Consider the following 20,148-nt stretch of genomic DNA (forward strand, 5'->3'; position numbering starts at 1 on the left):
GCTCATTTATAGAAATGCATTCCGCTGGAGCATTAGCAGGGCTGGTGGGTCCACTGACTTGGATGGCTGCTAATGGTGCTAGCTTGCACTTGGGGTACCTCGGTTCTCCTCAACATGACTTTTTCCCTCTAGGGTGCTACGGCAGCTTCCTTGTGTGGTGGTCTCAGGGCAGAGCTCTCTACGAGCCAAAATGGAGCCTTTTCAAGGCCCAGCCTCAGAAGTCCTATAAAATCATGTCAGCCATGTTATTTGGTCAAAGCAAGTCTCCAGGCCCATCTAGACTCAGGGGGTGTGGCATCCACTTTGTGTCCGCAGGAAGAACAGCAAAATCACATTGCAAATGCTGTGATAATCCAAATGAGAGGACCTTGGACCCTACCCCTGTATAACAAAGTTAGCGATGATTTTAGTAACTGTAGATATACAACTGGGATCATATGATTCTGATCCCCAAACCAGTAATTTGGTTTCGACCATCTCATTGTGGCTGTTATTTAGTTAATGGTTACATTGTTACTCTATGCTTTTGTTGTTTTTCTGTCTGTAGCCATGTCATCTGGTTGTGCAAAAAGTCCAATCTACTTTCTACTTTAAAATTTCTTTCCAACTTTTTACTGAGGTAAATTCTTCTGCAGAAGAATTCTTCTGCAGAAATAATGAAAAACTTTATTAGGTATAATTAGGAAATTATAATTAAAAATTTTTGTTTTAAATTAGCATTTATATTTTCAGGTAATGAAAATCTGTAAGACGTTTGTTTAAGTCATCATTGTCATTCATGCACCTAAAGAATAGAATGACAATCTGCAAAACACAAACAAGTTAATCATAGCCTATTGCAAGTTATCAATGTATCAATATATGATACATTAATATTTTTGTCAAAGATTGCAGTTTCAGACCTGACAACTTTATCTACTTATTTAAGCAGTTTTTCTTGTTGGTGTTTTCTTTTTTTTAATTTTTGTTTAACATTTATTTATTTTTGAGAGACAGAGAGACAGAGCACAAGTGGGAGAGGGGCAGAGAGAGAGGGAGACACAGAATCTGAAGGAGGCTCCAGGCTCTGAGCTGTCAGCACAGAGCTGGATGTGAGGCTGAACCCACGAACTATGAGATCATGACCTCAACCGAAATCGGGCACTTAACTGACTGAGCAATCCCAGGCGCCCCTCTTGTTGGTAATTTTATATTAAGATGATATTAAGGATAAATATACCCAGGAATTCATTATTTTGATCTTTATGATTGATCATGACTGATGAAAATAGACATTGTTATGTGAGTACCCATTTATGAAATGCTCTCTCTCTCTCAGAAAGAAGTTCTTATAGAAGATTTGTTACATACAAAGAACATGCTGAGGTTGTTGGAGGGGAGGTAGGTGTGGGGGGATGGGCTAAATGGGTGATGGTCGTTAAGGAGGGCACTTGATGGGATGAGCACTGGGTACTACTCCTGAAACCAACGCTACACTCTATGTTAACTAATTTGAATTTAAATAAATACATTAAAAAATATATTTGTTAAATACATTGAAATATACCAATTTCAATTACGTTTAGTATTTTTGTTTTTTAATTTTTAGTATTTTTAAAGTCACCATCTTATTAGAAGGACATTGGCATATATTTTAACTTTTTAAAATTTAAGTAATGTTATTTAAAAGCTAATGACCATGGACCTCTGTCTCACAGTTTTACATGTTATGTATGGTAAATTCATTATATGTGGACTATATTTAATAAAAATACAACTAACATGTTTATAGGCAGCAACATTTTCATGATTGATTGCAAAGGCTCCACATAATCTAGGCCACTTTTTACTGTGGTCTCTTTGCTTGCACATACATGTGTAAGTCACTTGGGACAAACCACAGTTGTGCAAAATCAGCAAGTCACTGTTACTATGACTTACGACTCACCAGGAAGAAAACTGTTGACTATAGTCAGGTGTGATAGTTTGTTAATGGTCAGATTTAATCACTGTTGCCAAATTGGGCCTCATTTCTGCATGTGTCATGATCTTATCCTGAAATGGCAAAATACCTAAGAAATATATAACAGGACAAAGAAATCTAGAAATTGAATGTCAGATCCTGCTCCCTTTATCTTTCACTTGTTTCCAGAGAGGGATAGTCACTTGGAATGTCAGGATTATTTCTTATAACATCACCAGGGCCATGTTTGTATAATAGCCTTCCTACAGAGACCTCTCTTAAGACCTACAAGGTTCCAACTCCTTAGGTCTCTCAGACCAACTGCCTTTGAAACAGAACCAGTGATGGAAACCTCCAAGGTGAAGGACTTAGTTTTCATACCTACTGGTTTGGTTTGTTTGTTTTTGTTTTTGTTTTTGTTTTCTGTTTACCTCACACAGTCTGGCCTTTAGAAAGGAATCAAGGTTCAAATTTAGAGAGGAGGAGAATTGGAGCTGCTTCTGCCCAATCATACATGGATCAAAACTTGGCCTTAAATGGGAGGCTGTTACGGGTTCCTATCTGTGGGGCACCCACCTCCTACTCTTTCTGGCTTCTGAAGCCTCACCTCGCTTTTGAGCTGACACCACCATCTTTTCTAGGCATTTCGTGATGCGTTTGCAATGCACCAGAAACCTCATAATTCTCTCTCTGGAGCCTGCTACTTCTCTTTCCTTCCTTGGTTAGTGGCATCATTATCCAGTTGCGCATGAGAAAAAAAATATAGACAGCACCCTTAGCTCCTGTCCATTTCCAATTGTTGCCTTGCAGCCATCTCACTTACCTTGTTCATCCCTGTTAAAAGAATTCATCACTTTTTTTTTTTAATTTTTTTTTTTAACGTTTATTTATTTTTGAGACAGAGAGAGACAGAGCATGAACGGGGGGGGGGGGGCAGAGAGAGAGGGAGACACAGAATCCGAAACAGGCTCCAGGCTCTGAGCTGTCAGCACAGAGCCTGACGCGGGGCTCGAACCCACGGACCGTGAGATCATGACCTGAGCCGAAGTCGGCCGCTTAACCGACCAAGCCACCCAGGCGCCCCAAGAATTCATCACTTTTAACGTGCGTTCTGCTAGTATAATCCTAAATATCCTCCCTGCTCCCAGCCTCTTCTTCCTCCAAGTAAGCTTCTACACTGCCACTGGAGTATATATTTCTGTGTCTCAGGTCTCATACGATCATGTCTTTGTCCTGTCCAAAACCGTTCGTGGCTTCCTGTTGTTCAGAAGATGGAGACCAAACTCCGTGGCAAGTGATTCAAAGGCTTTAAGAACCTGATTGTTAGCTGTTTTCTAGGCTCACTTCCTTCTTTATCCTTCTCAAACCCTCTCTGCTTTATAATTCAGCCGTAACAGATTTTTACTGTCGCTTTAATACATCATGCCATGTTTTTAAGAGACTGCCGCTTTCTCCTAAAAAGCTCTCTACCTGCAAATTTCTACTTACCTGCTGATGTTCTATGTAACGACACCTCCTTTTTTAGCTTCTCTGACTCTTCCAGCCTGTGCCATTACCCTGTAAGAGAACTAGCTACTCCTGTATTTATGTTCTCTCAATATTTTATATGTTCCTCCATTATAGTAGCTGACACATTGCTTTGAGCTATTATTTCCATATTTGTCTTTTCCATTTATTACTAGTTCCTTAGAATAGGGCCTGTTTCATAGTCTCTAGCACTTCCTTAACAAATGCGTCCATTCATTTCTTTAGTAATTAAATCATCTACTATGCAATAATGAAGAAGACAGTGATGGATAAGTCAGATGTGGTCCGTGCCATATAATCTGAAACTTAGATTCTAGTGGTGGAAACGAATAGGTACCCAAAAGATGATGGTACCGACACTGATTTAGATGAGCACCAATACTGATAACAGCACCAATACTGATTTAGATGAGATATTCAGGAAATAAAATCCACAGCCGTTCCTTATGAGTTTGTTGGGTGGGGATGAGGATAAGTAAAGACCCAAGGAGGACCTCACACTGACTGGTTTAAGAACTAGGTGGATTTTAGTTTGTATTAATAGATATTAAGGAATAAAACTCTAAAAAAATTTTTTTTAGATTTATTTATTTTTAAGAGAGAGAGACAGAGTGAAAGTGGGGGAGGGGCAGAGAGAGAGAGGGAGACACAATCCGAAGCAGGCTTCAGGCTCTGAACTCTCAGCACAGAGCCCAACGTGGGGTTTGAACTCATGAACCGTGAGATCATCACCTGAGCTGAAGTCAGCCGCTCAACTGACTGAGCCACCCAGGCGCCCCAGGGAATAGAACTTGTAAACAGGATTAACTTCTTGTTCTCTGTGATTCCTAGAACTGGAGAACTGAGTTTACATGTGTGACATAGACAGAGTTCTCTGCATTTACAACTAGTATACATGTTCACCTAAATGTCCTAACGCATTACTCTTTTTACAGTTTTGTTGGAAATATTTAGCATGCATACATATGAACACTTGGTAAGGCCGTATCATGTTGTTCTAAAAAGCAGAAGATAGAAAAATCACTATAAGATTAACAATTAAATACATTTAAATAATACCCTATTAAATATAACTACTTATACACAGGAAGAACTATAAACCAATATTGTAGAGATTAGTTCAGTGCATCATCAACAGCTTTATAAAGAAGTGTTATTGTTCATAATGCTGTTTTAATGCAGTGTGGTAGACATTCACTTCATATTTCATAATACTTCCACAATTTAAACATTTTATACTGTTGTTATCAGATTTAACTACAAAATCCTGGACTAAATTATTTAGATTTTTATATCAAAAATGAGTATTTGCTGGGGCGCCTGGGTGGCGCAGTCGGTTAAGCGTCCGACTTCAGCCAGGTCACGATCTCGCGGTCTGTGGGTTCGAGCCCCGCGTCAGGCTCTGGGCTGATGGCTCAGAGCCTGGAGCCTGTTTCCGATTCTGTGTCTCCTTCTCTCTCTGCCCCTCCCCCGTTCATGCTCTGTCTCTCTCTGTCCCAAAAATAAATAAACGTTGAAAAAAAAAAATTAAAAAAAAAAATGAGTATTTGCTGACATGATGAAGTTTTAGGAATTTTTCTTTACTTGGGGAATATCGTAAGTACAATCAGAAAACATTTACTTAGAATTCAGTTGGCTGTGTCTGAAAATATAAAAAGTAGATTGCTAGAACCCAGTAAACTGCTTTTGCAGCTGTAATATAAAAGGAAACATGTAAAGAATTTGACACTTACATATATACAATGAATGCTACAAAAAAAAAAAACAACAACCATAATTTGGGCTTTCTAAAAAAAGACCTTTTTTGCCAAAGTCTAAATATAAACTCAGAGATTTACCATCAGCTGAAACTGGCACAATAGCAGTATTGTTTCGTTAAAGGTGAGAGTAGTAAAAATATAACAACTTGAAATCAGGAAGTAATATCAATAGTTTATTACATAAATTTCTAACTCATACACTAACACTGTGCTCATTTAAGATTTTAAAACACTGACATCTTGTAACATTAATAAAATTGTGTATAATCTCAAATTGAGTTTCAAAATTTATATACACTGTAACTGTAGTCTGTTTTAAACCTAGAATTGGATTTTATATATTATGGATAAAGTCCTGAATTCTATCAAATCTGGTTTGATTAATTAAGATTATTCTGCTGCTGCATGACTTTATTCATAGAAGCTAAAGATTTTAAGGTCAAACTCAAATTGATTTAACTATGAATTTATCATTTTAATCTGATGAATATTTGATATGACTAATATGGTAATTCCCATGCTATCCTTAGGCAGTAGTATGATGGTGTAAGAACCTGACTGTGGAGACTAAAGCTTGGCTCTGCCTCTGGGTGGCTTTGGTAAAAATGCTTAACGTCTACGTGCCTTGGTTTTCTTGTGAAATGGCATTTATAACAGTTCTTGCTTGAAGACTTGTTACAAGAAGTAAATGAGTTAATATGGATGTATTACATATGGTATGTAATAATTTATTATTAAATAATTAAAATATAACGGGATCATTAGAGAGGAAATATCAGTGCCTGGGTACACATGACACTAATACAATACTGTGTGTTAATTATACTGGAATTAAAATTAAAAAAAAAAAAGAGAGAGAATACTTCTGAAGAATAAACAATACCGTGACTTTGCCAAGAATATTTCTTAGGGAAAGAAAATGTTAATAATTTTGATGAAAGGATGATTACATATATGTAGATTCATCCAGAGTATTTCCTTGCTGAGTCATTGCAAACCGACCAATTAATAATTACTTTGATTCACTGGGGAAATAACACTACTAGAAATAATTAAAAGCATTTGGAACCAGAAGATGAATTTGCATTATCACTTCCCATACTGCGTATAAGAAGATGCTAAGGGGGCGCCTGGGTGGCTCAGTCGGTTGAACGTCTGACTTCGGCTCAGGTCACGATCTCGCGGTCCCTGAGTTCGAGCTCCACGTGGGGCTCTGGGTTGATGGCTCAGAGCCTGGAGCCTGCTTCCGATTCTGTGTCTCCCTCTGTCTCTGCCCCTCCCCTGTTCATGCTCTGTCTCTCTCTGTCTCAAAAATAAATAAACGTTAAAAAATAAATAAATAAAAAAGATGTTAAGACATTATGATTTATATTATCTTAGAGCACAGAATTTATATATTTTAGGTGACAACAAGCTGCTTTGGTGCTAATTGTTTCACTTAGCATTTGCCAAATCTATCACATTTTTGATAAAATAAATTATTTTTCATTTGTTTCCTTTATACCCTCCCTTGGTCAAAAGTAAATACATGTTGAAATGATATTTTTAAAATTTGAACTAAAGCATGTCAGTTTAGTATTTTAAAATTTACTTTCTATAGTTTCCAGTAAATTCTGTTTTTTGCTCTACGTTTAGTTGTCACCTAATCCTTAATATAATAGGCCATTCATATCATGAAAGGCCTAAAAATAAATATTTTTGTCAGAGTCAGATGTATCAGATACTCAAATGAAGACATGTAATACAAAAAATAATAAAGCAAATGAAATTATTAGAATTAAGCTTTCAGCAAAGTTTGACAGGACCTTGTCAGGGAGTCATACAGTTAATTCCATTACATTTTTCTTTTTCTGAGAACTCAGAGTGGCTGTATTTCCAGTTTGTTTTGTAGTTAAATTTGAGATTTTATCTGGGTTTTCCAAAAAGATATGGACAGAACTATTTTTATTTTTATTTTTTTTAATTTTTTTTTTCAACGTTTATTTATTTTTGGGACAGAGAGAGACAGAGCATGAACGGGGGAGGGGCAGAGAGAGAGGGAGACACAGAATCAGAAACAGGCTCCAGGCTCTGAGCCATCAGCCCAGAGCCCGACGCGGGGCTCGAACTCACGGACCGCGAGATCGTGACCTGGCTGAAGTCGGACGCTTAACCGACTGCGCCACCCAGGCGCCCCCTATTTTTATTTTTTAATGTTTATTTATTTTTGAAAAAGAGAGTGCAAGCGGGGGAGGGACAGAGAGAGAGGGAGACACAGAATCGGAAGCAGGCTCCAGGCTCCTAGCTGTCAGCACAGAGCCTGACGTGGGGCTTGAACTCACGAGCCATGAGATCATGACCTGCGCTAAAGTTGGATGCTTAACCCACTGAGCCACCCGGTGCCCCTGGACAGAAATCTCTCATCTTCTTTCAAACTCAGCCCTTTAAACATCCCATATAATTCTTAAGTTCTTTACAGAAAGAAAGAAAGAAAGAAAGAAAGAAAGAAAGAAAGAAAGGGAGGAAGAAAATAAATATCAGTGCCTGGTACAGAAAAAGTATATGCATTATTTGTTTTTGTATGTACTTGAAAGTTTTAGAAGTGCATGCCTAAAGTACATTCAAGATAATGGTATTCTGCAAGTTCTTCGGATATATTCAAAATTTCTCCAAATTAAAATGTTACTAATTTTCTGCATTCCTTCATTGCACAGTACTTTTTTCTCATGTTTGTAGGCATTGGGAACAAAGTTACTGTCCTCACGGGGCTTATATTCGCATAGGCAGTCAGATGTTCTCACTTGAAGCCCAGAAGAGGTCAGCTCCAGGGATGTGGATCTGAGCACACCAGCCCTCAAAGGGCAAGGAATTGAAATGATGTCTTGTTCAACTGTGTTCCTCCCAACATCTGGTCTAGTGTTTTATAAACAGTTGACACTCGGTAGATGTTGTTGGAATGAATAGAATTCACCTTTTCTTAAAAGGGGTTAAACTGGCCCCTCCCTCTCTGGCCTTCCTATCTTTATGCCTCTAATTAAAACCTTCTTGGACCCTACTTCTTTTTGCATCTGATGTGAATTTTCTCTTGGTTCATAAGAAATTACCACAAACTTAGCATTTTAAAACAGTTTTCTTTTATCATCCTCAAAATTGGTAAGTCAGGAGGCCATGCACAGCTTGGATGTGTTCTCTGCTCAGGGTCCCGCAAGTCGGCCATCAAGAGGACAAGTCTGCCATGTCAGCTAGGTTGCATTTTTATCCAGAGGCTGAAATAGGGAAGAATGCACCTTTGAACTCATTCGGGTTGTTAGCAGAATTCATTTCCTTGTGGCTGTGTGACTGAGGTCCCAGCTGCTTGCTGACTTTTGGCAGGAGACCACCCTTCCCTAAAGGCGGCCTGCCCTTCCCTGTCACACGGCCCCCTCCATGGTCAGTTCACAACATGGCTATTTGCTTCCTCCAAGCCAAAAGGAGAATCACTCCAGTTGGCCAGGATGGAATCTAATACAGAGTCACATGTCTATAGGTGTGATGGCCCGTTGCCTTTGCCATATTCTATTGGTTAGAGACAAGTCACATGTACTGCCTGTAGTCTGCCTACACAAGGGTGTGAACCCCAAGGGGTGGGATCTTTGAGGGTCACCACAAGAGTGTTCACCACACTCCCCAGATGGTTAAGTCCCTGTAATGCCTCACATACACAGCTCTATCTTATGACGTTAGTGTAGAACCCTCGACTATGCACCTGCCCTTGCTTGCTGTCTCCACTTCTAGCTATTTCATGGCGGGGACAATGCCCTGTTGTTTTCTCTCTATCTCTTTGCACCTAACATAAAACTTGGCACTTGGTTGGTCTCAGTGAACTTTTTCAGACAGCTTTATTGGGGTATAATTGTATAGTGAACTGTCAATAAGTGAATGAAGGTTAACATCGGGCTAACATATTGAAAATTTTGAAGCATTTGCTAATAATGTTTAAAGGATTGGGGCGCCTGGGTGGCGCAGTCGGTTAAGCGTCCGACTTCAGCCAGGTCACGATCTCGCGGTCCGTGAGTTCGAGCCCCGCGTCAGGCTCTGGGCTGATGGCTCAGAGCCTGGAGCCTGTTTCCGATTCTGTGTCTCCCTCTCTCTCTGCCCCTCCCCCGTTCATGCTCTGTCTCTCTCTGTCCCAAAAATAAATAAAAACGTTGAAAAAAAAATTTTAAAGGAATAGTCTAGGGGCGCTTGGGTGGCTTACTTGGTTGAGTGTTCAACTTCAGCTCAGGTCATGATCTCACGGTTGGTGAGTTTGAGCCCCATATGGGGCTCTGTGCTGACAGCTTAGAGCCTGGGGCCTCCTTCGGTGTCTCCCTGCCTCTCTGCCCCTCCCCCACGTGTACTCTGTGTCTCTCCCTCGCAAAAATAAATAAAAATTAAAAAAAAATTTTTTTTACATAAATCGGAAATAGTCTACTTGGAGTTGTACTGTCCCTTCTTTCAAGACAACAACTGGCAAAATGGGTTAGAAAACAAAATAATATGATTATTTCTAGAGTTTGTAACTGAATGTTTTTTAGGATATGACTTCACGGTATGCTGTGTTACCTAACTAGATTTATTTTTTTTCTTCTAGATGAGCAAGAGATAGTACAAAAACGTACTTTCACGAAATGGATCAACTCGCATCTGACCAAGGTAAAGGAAATTACCCAGAGTTCTATGTTTACTTGGTTGGAGCTGATAAATCACTGAATGCCAAGTGTAATAAAGGAATACTCTTGACGCTCTTGTCACTAATACTGATCAATGATATCGACAGTTCTGTCAGCTTAACCGTTGCCTACATGTGGCATTTGCTAACATTGCCTCTGAGAAGAAATGAATGCGCACCTAGGGTCATGAGGTCAGTTCTTCATGTCAATGCTATGAATTCTGATGAAATATTTTGTTCAGTTATTTCTTCTGTAATAATGTGTATGTCATATGAAAAGGAGAATTTGTGAGGTGCCTGGGTGGCTCAGTTGGGTAAGCGTCCGACTCTTGATTTCAGCTCATGTCATGGTCTCACAGTTCGTGAGATTGAGCCCCCTGTTTGAGTCTTTGCTGACAGCATGGAGCCTGCTTGGGATTCTCTCTCTCTCTCTCTCTCTCTCTGCACTCCCCCACTTGTGCTCTCTCCCTCTCTCCCTCAAATAAACATTTGAAAAGGAAAAAAAGGAGAATTTGTGCTGAATTTTGGTTTCTTTTTTTAATTAATTTATTTAAATTCAAGTTAGTTAGCATACACTGTAATATTGGTTTCAGGAGTATAACCCAGTGATTCATTGGTCGCATATAACACCCAGTGTTCATCCCAACAAGTTCCCTCCTTAATGCCCATCACCCATTCAGCCAATTTCTTTTGGAACAGAAAGAAGCAAGGAATGGTCTGTTGTGAGCAAAGAATTTAGTATGAGTAGATTATGACAGGATTTGGGTTCTCTTCTTAGGTGCCTTTAAAAAAAGGTTTTTTTTAATGTTTATTTATTTTTTTTAACTTTTTTTTTTTTTTTTTTTTTGAGACAGGGAGAGACAGAGCATGAACAGGAGAGGATCAGAGAGAGGGAGACACAGAATCCGAAACAGGCTCCAGGCTCTGAGCTGTCAGCACAGAGCCCGATGCGGGACTCGAACTCACAGACCGAGAGATCATGACCTGAGCCGAAGTCGGCCGCTTAACCGACTGAGCCACCCAGGCGCCCCAATGTTTATTTATTTTTGAGAGAGAGGGGGTGGGTGGGCAGGGAGGGGCAGAGAGAGAAAGACACACACAGAGAATCAGAAGCAGGCTCGAGGCTCTAAGTTGTCAGCACAGAGCCCGATGCGGGGCTCAAACCCACAAACTGCGAGATCATGACCTGAGCTGAAGCCCGATGCTCAGCCTACTGAGCCACCCAGGCGCTCCTCTTCTTAGGTGCTTTGATAGCCAAGTAACTGTGGTGTCAGGACACCAAAAAGACTAATCATTCTGAGATTATCCATGCCAACATGAGGTTGTATCACATGACTATGTATTTGCACATTGTAATGACTTTGAACATAAATGCTACTATAAAACAAATTCCAATATGGCTATACTACAAGAAAATTAGTCTCATAAATATGCAGTTGAAAAAAACATGTGAACCAAAAAAACATTGCATTTGTAAACGCAGACAATTGTCTGAATTCAGTTAATGGATCCTTTGCTGCGAGTGGTACCTCCCTACAGTGTTCCAGGCATAACCCCATGAGCAGCTTTTGGTCAGTCACTTCCCCAAAGCGTCTTTTACAGTTCAGAAGCAAACAAAGCATGGTGATTTATTGCGGTCCCATTGTACAAAGTAACTGCTTACTGTGTGTCTAAGGTAGGCTTTGGAGAGAGGAAAACGTTGGTGAGACACTTTCCCAGGCCTTGAGAGGCTCACAATCCAGTTATGACAGAAGACTAAACAATGTGTCTGGATTTGGTAAACTGGGATTGTATCTCCTTTCATTGCTTTCCAGAAGCCCCTTGATGAGAAGAGAATTCTCTGACATAGTGGTTGCCCCCGGAATCTGCCCTGTGAAAAGGCAGTAAATGCCTCCGGGGGCTCATTTTCTCAGGTCTTGGCTGGTGCCAGCCAGTCATTACTTTGCTACAGAATTGTCATCAATTGGGGAAGATTATTTTTTTTTCCAAAATGAAAATAGAGTTATTGTTTTTCTTCACATTGTTAAGAAAGTTACATGCTAATTGTAATAGTAATAACAACCCTCTTACAGTGTAAAGTAGAAATCAGCTCAAATCTCACGATCTTCACCTTAAATCATCACCATCACGTTGATCACCGTTTTTCTACACCGTTTTCTTTTTAGAGACAGGGAGAGACAGAGCATGAACAGGGGAGGGTCAGAGAGAGGGAGACGCAGAATCCGAAACAGGCTCGAGGCTCTGAGCTGTCAGCACAGAGCCCGGTGCGGGACTCGAACTCACAGACCGAGAGATGGACACACAATTTCACAAAAATGATTTGCAGGATACTGCTGTGTATGCCTCTGTTTCACTCAGCCCATATTTCCGTGTTAGTGGATACGGAGCTATGTAATAATTTTAATGGCTGAATAATATTTTATTAAAAATATAATTACTTATTATAAATTATAAATTAGCCTGTAGCTTATTGATGGTCATTTAAGTGGTTTTCAATTGTTTAATGTTATATACAGTACTACACTTAATGTCCTTGGGCATATATCTTTGTGCACTTGTGTGATTTTTCTATTTAAGATACATTTTCAGAAGTGGGTCAATAGTCCTCAGGTATACATGTTTGCAATTTTAATATATACCAAGAGCATATACAAATGCCCATTTCCTTACACTATTAACATTCTTGGTGGTTAATAGTGTTTCCTAATCTAACTGGCAAAAATATTTATTTATAAATATTTATAATTATAAATTATAAGTTACAATTTATAATTAACTTTTTCAGATTTTTAAAAATAGGAGTTGAGGGACACCTGGGGGGCTCATCAATTAAGAGCCCGACTTTGGCTCAGGTCTTGATCTCATGGTTTGTTGGTTCGAGTCCCGCAATGGGCTCTGTACTAATAGCTCAGAGTCTGGAACCTGCTTTGGATTCTGTGTCTCCCTCTCTCTCTGCCCCTCTTCCACTTGTGCACTCTCTCTCTCTCTCTCTCTCTCAAAATTAAATAAACATAAGAAATTATTTTTGAATAGGAGTTGAATATCTTTGTGAAAGTTTTTCAAGTAGAATCCTTGGGATACACTCATCTATGTACTGAATACTTAAAAAGAGGGGAAATCCGAATGTATGCCATGGTGCACAGTATATGAAGGGCCTTTGTGAAGGGACTAAATGCCAAGAGCTTGTTTTCAAATATCATTGTTTTACCATTGCTCCAAGTTACTTTACATACTTACGTGATAACTGGTTATTGGACTAGGCTCTACCAATGTGCATTTTTTTTCCATTCTGTTTTCCTGCCCTGCTTTGTAAGCTCACCCCTGCAATTTCCCGTCTAAATATCTATAGTCTTACCTTTACTGGGTAGTGTCAGCCTTTCTCATTCATGAAGTCATTTCTGACCACAGGCAAAGCAGTGAGGCTGTCTGTCCCCTAGCAAACGCTCCAAGCGTGGTACCCTTGCCCCTGCACCCCTCCTCCAGTGCCTCCCCCCTGCCTTCTCTGGTTTTCCTGCCTGTAGTGCAGTAGAGTGCAAAGTCTTAGCCCTTCTCCAGAACCTGTAGCATAGGTGGAGAAGTTTAGTATGTCTTAAAATTATTTTGAACTGTGTACCTCGCCTTCCCAACACCCGTGTAGAGTCTTTAAGGCATATGCTAATTCTCAGAATTTCTTTATAAATCTTAATAGCTCTAAGCACAGTGCTGCATACCAGACAGAGGTGATTAATACACCAACAGCAAAGAGTCTATCTTTTCTTATTTTGTTAGAATCGTAAGGCTATCACCTAGGGAAAATGATTAATCTCTGGTATTGAGCCAAGTGTTTTACACAGGTTATTTTATTGCACACATCTTCATACACCTCGTAGTTGGTGCTGCTGAGATTTTAATCCAGACCTGAATCTAAAGTCCACATGCTTTCCTGACTTTACACATTTTTACATCAATGGTATTGTTTTGAAAACCCCAGAAACTTATTACTTCCACAACTGCTCCATTATTATCTTATGTAATAGAGATTTTTTTGTTTGTTTTTTTCTCTTCTGTATTTTGATTTCTTTCTTTCCTGAGTCATCTTGAAAAAAGAAAACTGAAGCATAAGAATGATACCTATACTTGCCATCCTGAATTTATTTATACTGCCATTGTAGTACCTTGCCAAACATAGATAACACTCAAATTCATTTGAGAATATAGTCCTTTCTGGACTCACTTATATTTGGAAAACATTTTGAAAATCAAATCTGACCCATGACCCTTCCTTGGCAGAGTTTTAGAGTATCTATGTATAGAGTCAATGTTTGTCTGCATTTGTCTTAGCAACTAATCACATGATTCCCAACTCATTCCTTTCTCTTTCCCATCCTTTGCCCACCTTTGTCCTTTTTTGAGTGTTCCACTTCCAGCCCTTTCTCATTCCCCCACCTACCTGTCTCCTATCCCTGCACCATCTTGATCTTTCTGTCCCATCTCTTCCTCCGTTATACCTCCAAGCAACCCCCTTACTGTCTCTATCTTAATTTCCCCATTCCTATCTTTATTCCCATTTCCATCTCTTTCTGTCTGGACCCTAAACCCTGCAAAAACACATGCAACCTGCATATCTTGGGCTTCACAGTCTCCCTGAGGTCACCTTTACTTGTACACCCAAACTGAAATGGCAGCACACACTTCCCAATCCATTGCAATGGGCTCCCTTCTGAGAATGTTAATATCTCACTTGCAACAGAAAAAAAGGTCAACTTCGTATCTTTGATCTGACCCCTGAATCAGGACATTGTGTCACTTTTCGAACTGCTGCATGGTAACACTTGTTCCCCAAGCCATTCTGTGATGCCTGAGTGTGCTTGGTCCCATCACTCTAGCACCTTATGGACGTGGAACCCAGGCACGCATGTGGACACACACGTACACATACATCTGTGGTCAGCTAAGCTTTCGCAGAAGTTTTTGTTATGCTGAGAGTCTTATTACGTCTCTTGTGAAAGCAGCTTCTTGAGTTTTTGGTCCTTGGCTCCCCATCACCAATTAGCAACACCCAGGCTTTCAGTCACACGGAAGGCCATACTCAGGCTACAAACATTTCTCACTAGAAAAAATAGCCCACAAATAAGCAACTTGACCTGTCTCAATGTCTTTTTTTTAATCCACCAGAGCTTTTTGAAACACCCTTTCTCTCTTTCTTCTTGGTTATTAAATAATCAAGGTAGTGGCTTATACTACAACTAAGAGATAGTCTACTCCCAGCATGGAGACCTGAATTCTGTCGGCTTTGAAAGAACTGGGTCCCTTGTAGTTTGTTGGATCAGATTGAGTCTGATTTGATGTGTTGTTTGTGTGTTTGCTTGTTTACTTTGTCCAACAAATACGCAACAAATTTAGACCCTGTGTTAGTCAGCTCGGGCTTTTATAACAAAATACTGTAGACTGGGGGGACTTAAAGAACAAACATTTATTCCTCATAGTTCTGAGCCTGAGAAGACCAAGATCACATGCCAACAAGGTGAGAGTCCTCTTCCTGGCTGTGTCCTCACCTGGCAGAGAGAGAGGGAACTCTGGTCTTTTTTCCTCTTCTCATAAGGACACTGTTCCCATCCTGGGGGCATCATCTCATGACCTCATACACATGTAATTCCTTAATAAAGGCCCCTCTTCCTCTACTATCACACTAGAGGCTTCAACATGGATTTGGGGGACACTCAAACATTTAGTCCATAGCAGGCCCCAAGTTCATTCTGAGGTCTGGCTTGAAGCACACGAGTATTTCTTCCAAATTTATAATAAAGGAATGGGAACTCAATCCCGGCATGATGACATGAACGAGCTTGTCTCCTCTTTCATTTCATTCATTTCAATCCCTGTAGTGCATAGCTCTGTGCTTTGGGTTCATTTCATATCATCTCAGAGCCAAACTACTTAAAAGAGTTAAAATGCATTTTATTCCTATGTTGTGTTTGTTCCCCCTACAATTTTCTGTTGAAATCTACCAATAAAGGTAAGAAAATGACCCAGGTTGAAAATACTTTTTGTGCTAGTAACCAAGATACTAGTCTTGTTTCACCTATTTATTATGGTACATAATGTGCCAAGTTATTTTATCTCTAAGAACAAGAAAGGAGAAAATTGCTAAGTTGGGAGGAAAAAAAAGAGTTTCAACTTTTTCCTAGAATGCAAGTGGTAAATATTTTGCAGGATGTCAGTTGTCTGAGAGTATTTGCATAGTAGTCATGGGAATGTTTGTGGATTTGAACTGGAATGGTAGGGGCACCTGAGTGGCTCAGTCAGTTGAGCATTGGACTCTTGATTTCTGCTCTGGTAATGATCCTAAGGACCTGGGATTGAGCCCCACTTTGGGCTCTGTGCTGAATGTGGAGCTTGCTTAAGATTCTCTCTCTCTCTCTCTCTCTCTCTCTCTCTCCCTCTTTCTCTCTCTCTCTCCCCCCCCATCTTCTGCCCCCTCCCCTCCTTGTGCTTTCTCTCTCTTTTTCAAAAATAAAAAATAGAAACAAACAAACAGGAACTGTAAACCATTTCATCCATTTGTAAAACAAGAACTGTAAACCATTTCCAATTTTTTGGAAATTGACCATTTCCAGAAATAGCTTTAATAATCAGTTGTGTCAGGTTTTAAGAGCTAGAATGTTGAATTGAGAAGTAGAAAAATCGATTCTTTTCTCCTAAGGTCAGTCAATCTTTGGTGCATTAGGACATGTCCAAAAGATTTTTCATGGAGATGCATTTGGGGAAGGTTTTTAATGGGAGAATTTTAATTTTGTTCTTGGCTGCTTTGCCCAGTTGCAAATTAACAAACTATTTCCTTCTAATTAAACAAAATGATAAACTCTTTTACTGATGGCATTCCATTCTATTGTAACAATTCTTTATAAATATTATGACAGCAGTGTGAAGAGAGAGGGTGCTTATAAGTAAGAGAGCAATCTGTTTTCAAATGAATACTTCTCTTTTTTGTTTTAATTTTTTTTTAAGTTTATTTATTTTTGACAGAGACAGAGTGCAAGCATGAGCTGGGGAGGTGCAGAGAGAGAGAGGGAGACACAGAATCCAAAGCAGGCTCCAGGCTCCAAGCTGTCAGCACAGAGCCTGATGTGGGGCTTGAACTCACGAACTGTGAGATCATGACCTGGGCTGAAGTCGGATGCTTAACCGACTGAGCCACCCAGGTGCCCCAAATAAATACTTTTCTTAAAACAAAAACCTTACTGAATCAGGGAAAAAAACCTCAAGAATCTTCTGTGTATATGTGTTTTATGCCATTGTTAGTACACAGATGTAGATTATTCAAACTTGTGGATATAATTATCAGTTCATTTTTTTTTATGTTTGCTTTGTTTTCAAATGGAAGTCTATATGCTTCTACAATTATGCAAAACATTGCAAATCAGAAATTGTCAATATAATGTAATGTAACATTAACAAAAATTAGTGGGTTGCATTTATTTTATATCCCTGATAAGTCCTTTTGAGAATGGGGTTTCATCAGACATGGACTTTATCATTTTCTTCCTTTTCAGAAAGATACCAGACTCTTTCTTTCTCCTTTCAAAGAAAGTATTTGTTTTTTACTTTTTAAATTAGCAATTAGCAATCACTCCATATTGATTTTGAGTAATGTTTTTTTTTTAGTGTTTATTCATTTTTTGAGAAAGGGAGAGAGTGGGGGAGGGGCAGAGAGAGAGGGAGACACAAAATCCAAGACAGGCTCCAGGCTCTGAGCAGTCAGCACAGAGCCCAACGTGGGGCTTGAACTCAGGATCCGTGAGATTGCCACCTGAGCCAAAGTCGGGCGCTTCACCGACTGAGCCACCTGGGCGCCCTGATTTTGAGCAATGTTTTTTTTTAAAGTTAAGTACTGATTTAGTTCTAGCTTCTCATCACTCATTGCTAAAAATATTTCTAAGTTGCGGGCTACTATTTGTTGAACTTTTACCATGTGCCCGTCACTATGCCTTAGCGAATTTGTCTTTTATTTAGTCTTCACTACAAGAATCAAATATGAGTATTGTTTGCTACATCATACAGATCATAACCGAAGTTAAGAGTTAGTTAATAAATTCAAGGTCACATAAGTAGATGAAAAACCAGATTTTAACTGCACACCTCTGAAGTTTGGGCATTAACCGTTGTGTTGTGTACTCTCATGCTTCAATTGTTTATTTAGCTCTTTATGCAGAAGATACTTTTTAAGCACCTGTCATACACCAGGGGTTGTGGGTAGAGTGGTGAACAGCCCAGTTGTACATGCCTTCCTGGAACTGATAGTGTCACAGAAGAAACAAACAATTACAGCAAAGCGTGTGTTGGTAAATGCTATGCGAGGGGAGGTGCCAGGGTCTCAGAGAGCACCTGGCAAACGTAAGCAGCGACACAGGAAACCTGAAGGAAGGCATCAAAATAGGCTTTCAGAGACAAGAACATTTAAACTAGGGCCTGAGAAATGCCTTGGGATTGGATACGTGAAGGAACCAGTGTTTTTAAAAGTTGAGAGGTGAGAAAGAGCATGGTCCAGTAAAGGAAATGGAAGAAGTTTAGAGTGCCTGAAAATATGGCTCCAGGAGTGGGTTGGCAACAGAGAAAACTAAGAATTGGTCAAAGGCCAGTCATTAAGGGAACTTGGACTGTGTTATGGGCAGTGGGAGACATTAAAGAATCTTAGCCAGGAAAATTAAATGATCGCTTTGTCTCTGAACACCTCCATCTCTCTCTCTCTCTCTCTCACTCTCTCTCTCTGTCATAAATTAGAGCAGGAGCAAGTGACATTAGAGGTGGAGTAGGAGAAACGTAGACACATTGAAAGGTATGTAGGAGTAGACTCAGTAATTAATCAGAGTCTTGGAGAAGAAAGAGTCAAGAATGACATGTAGATTTCTGATACGAGCAAATGATTAAGCTCATTCACATACATAGAGAATACAATGGGCTTGGGGGAAAGCTAGTAGTCCAGTTTTAGACAGAGAAATTACTCAGTAGAGATAAACCCATTTGATTTGGCAGTTAGGAAGTCATTGGCCACCATGGGGAGTAGCCATGTTGTAACAGAAATCAGACTGGCAAATTGATGAGTAAATGAGAGGGAAGGATGTTAGGACACTGAATGTACATTACTTATTCGTGTGCTAGAGCATCAGCTAAAACAGAACATGGGGTTTGGTAAGAGCTGTCTTAATAAGGGGTAATTTTAAGGTGTGTCTACTAAGGGTATGATCAAGAACTAACAGGGAGGAAGAGGCTGCAAAAGAAGGGAAAGAAAGTCATTTCAGAGATACAGGATCTCAAGGAGGCAAGGTGGGAGAGAAAATCAAGAGCACAGGTGGAACCTGTAGGTTTGTACCAGAGGAGAGTCATCTCTCCTTTTCTGAAACCAGGGTGGAAATAGGAAGGGTGAGTGTGGTGTGCCTAAATTTGGTATCAACACGGAGAGGAAGACAGAGTTGAGGTAGACTTGAATTTGAGGAAATTCCTACCTAATGGCGGCCATGTTTTTTAGATCTAACAGGGTAGTCTCCATTTTCGAGCAAAGAATTTATGTTGGGATAAATGTTTTATAAAGTGACCGTTGAAAAGATGTTAGTTCTTTCGAATTTAAAATTTATCTTGGGGCACCTGGGTGGCTCAGTCAGTTGAACGTCCGACTTTGGCTCAGGTCATGATCTCATGGTTTGTGAGTTTGAGCTACATTGGGCTCACTGCTGTCAGCACAGAGCTTGCTTTGGATCCTCTGTCTCCTCTCTCTCTGCCCCTCTCCTGCTCTCTCTCTCTCTCTGTGTCTATCAAAAATAAATAAAACATTAAAAATAATCAAAAAATTTACTTATCATAGCAAATTCCTGAACTTTATGCAAGATCTATAGGCTGTCGTCACTATATAGTGACACCTTGGCCCCCGAAGGAAACAACTTAAAGATGTGTTTTTCAGAAAACTTTTAGATTAGATTAGATTATTTGTTTTCATTTTTAAGTTTATTTTTGGACAGAGAGTGGGGGAGGGGCAGAGAGAGGGAGAGAGAGAATCCTAGGCAGACCCTGTGCTGTCAGCACAGATACTGGGGCTCAAACCCACAAACTATGAGATCATGACCTGACCGGAAATCAAGAGTCAGACGCTTAACCAATTCAGCCACCCAAGTGTCCCAGGAAGTTAGGTTTTTAATTAGAAAAAGATAGTATAAGTAATCTTGACATTACCACTGGTTTCAAAATTGTGTAGTTTCACATTTTTTCTCATTTCATCA

The 20,148-nt window shown here is 39.8% G+C and overlaps 1 protein-coding gene across 2 annotated transcripts in view; it reads left to right on the forward strand.

The window, feature by feature from the left end:
* Positions 1 to 20,148, forward strand: part of SYNE1 (spectrin repeat containing nuclear envelope protein 1) — a 473,246-nt gene that overhangs the window by 73,297 nt on the left and 379,801 nt on the right. For both annotated transcript variants that reach the window (XM_047102923.1, XM_047102922.1), the window contains exon 3: positions 9,821 to 9,882. In XM_047102923.1, the coding sequence (XP_046958879.1) occupies positions 9,821 to 9,882 (62 nt within the window). The remainder of the gene's footprint in view (positions 1 to 9,820; positions 9,883 to 20,148) is intronic.

This window comes from Lynx rufus, unplaced genomic scaffold (genome assembly GCF_022079265.1).
Source record: "Lynx rufus isolate CCGP_SWC_20201006 ecotype Redwood Valley unplaced genomic scaffold, mLynRuf1.p SCAF_6, whole genome shotgun sequence".
In the NCBI taxonomy this organism is placed as follows: Eukaryota; Metazoa; Chordata; class Mammalia; order Carnivora; family Felidae; genus Lynx; species Lynx rufus.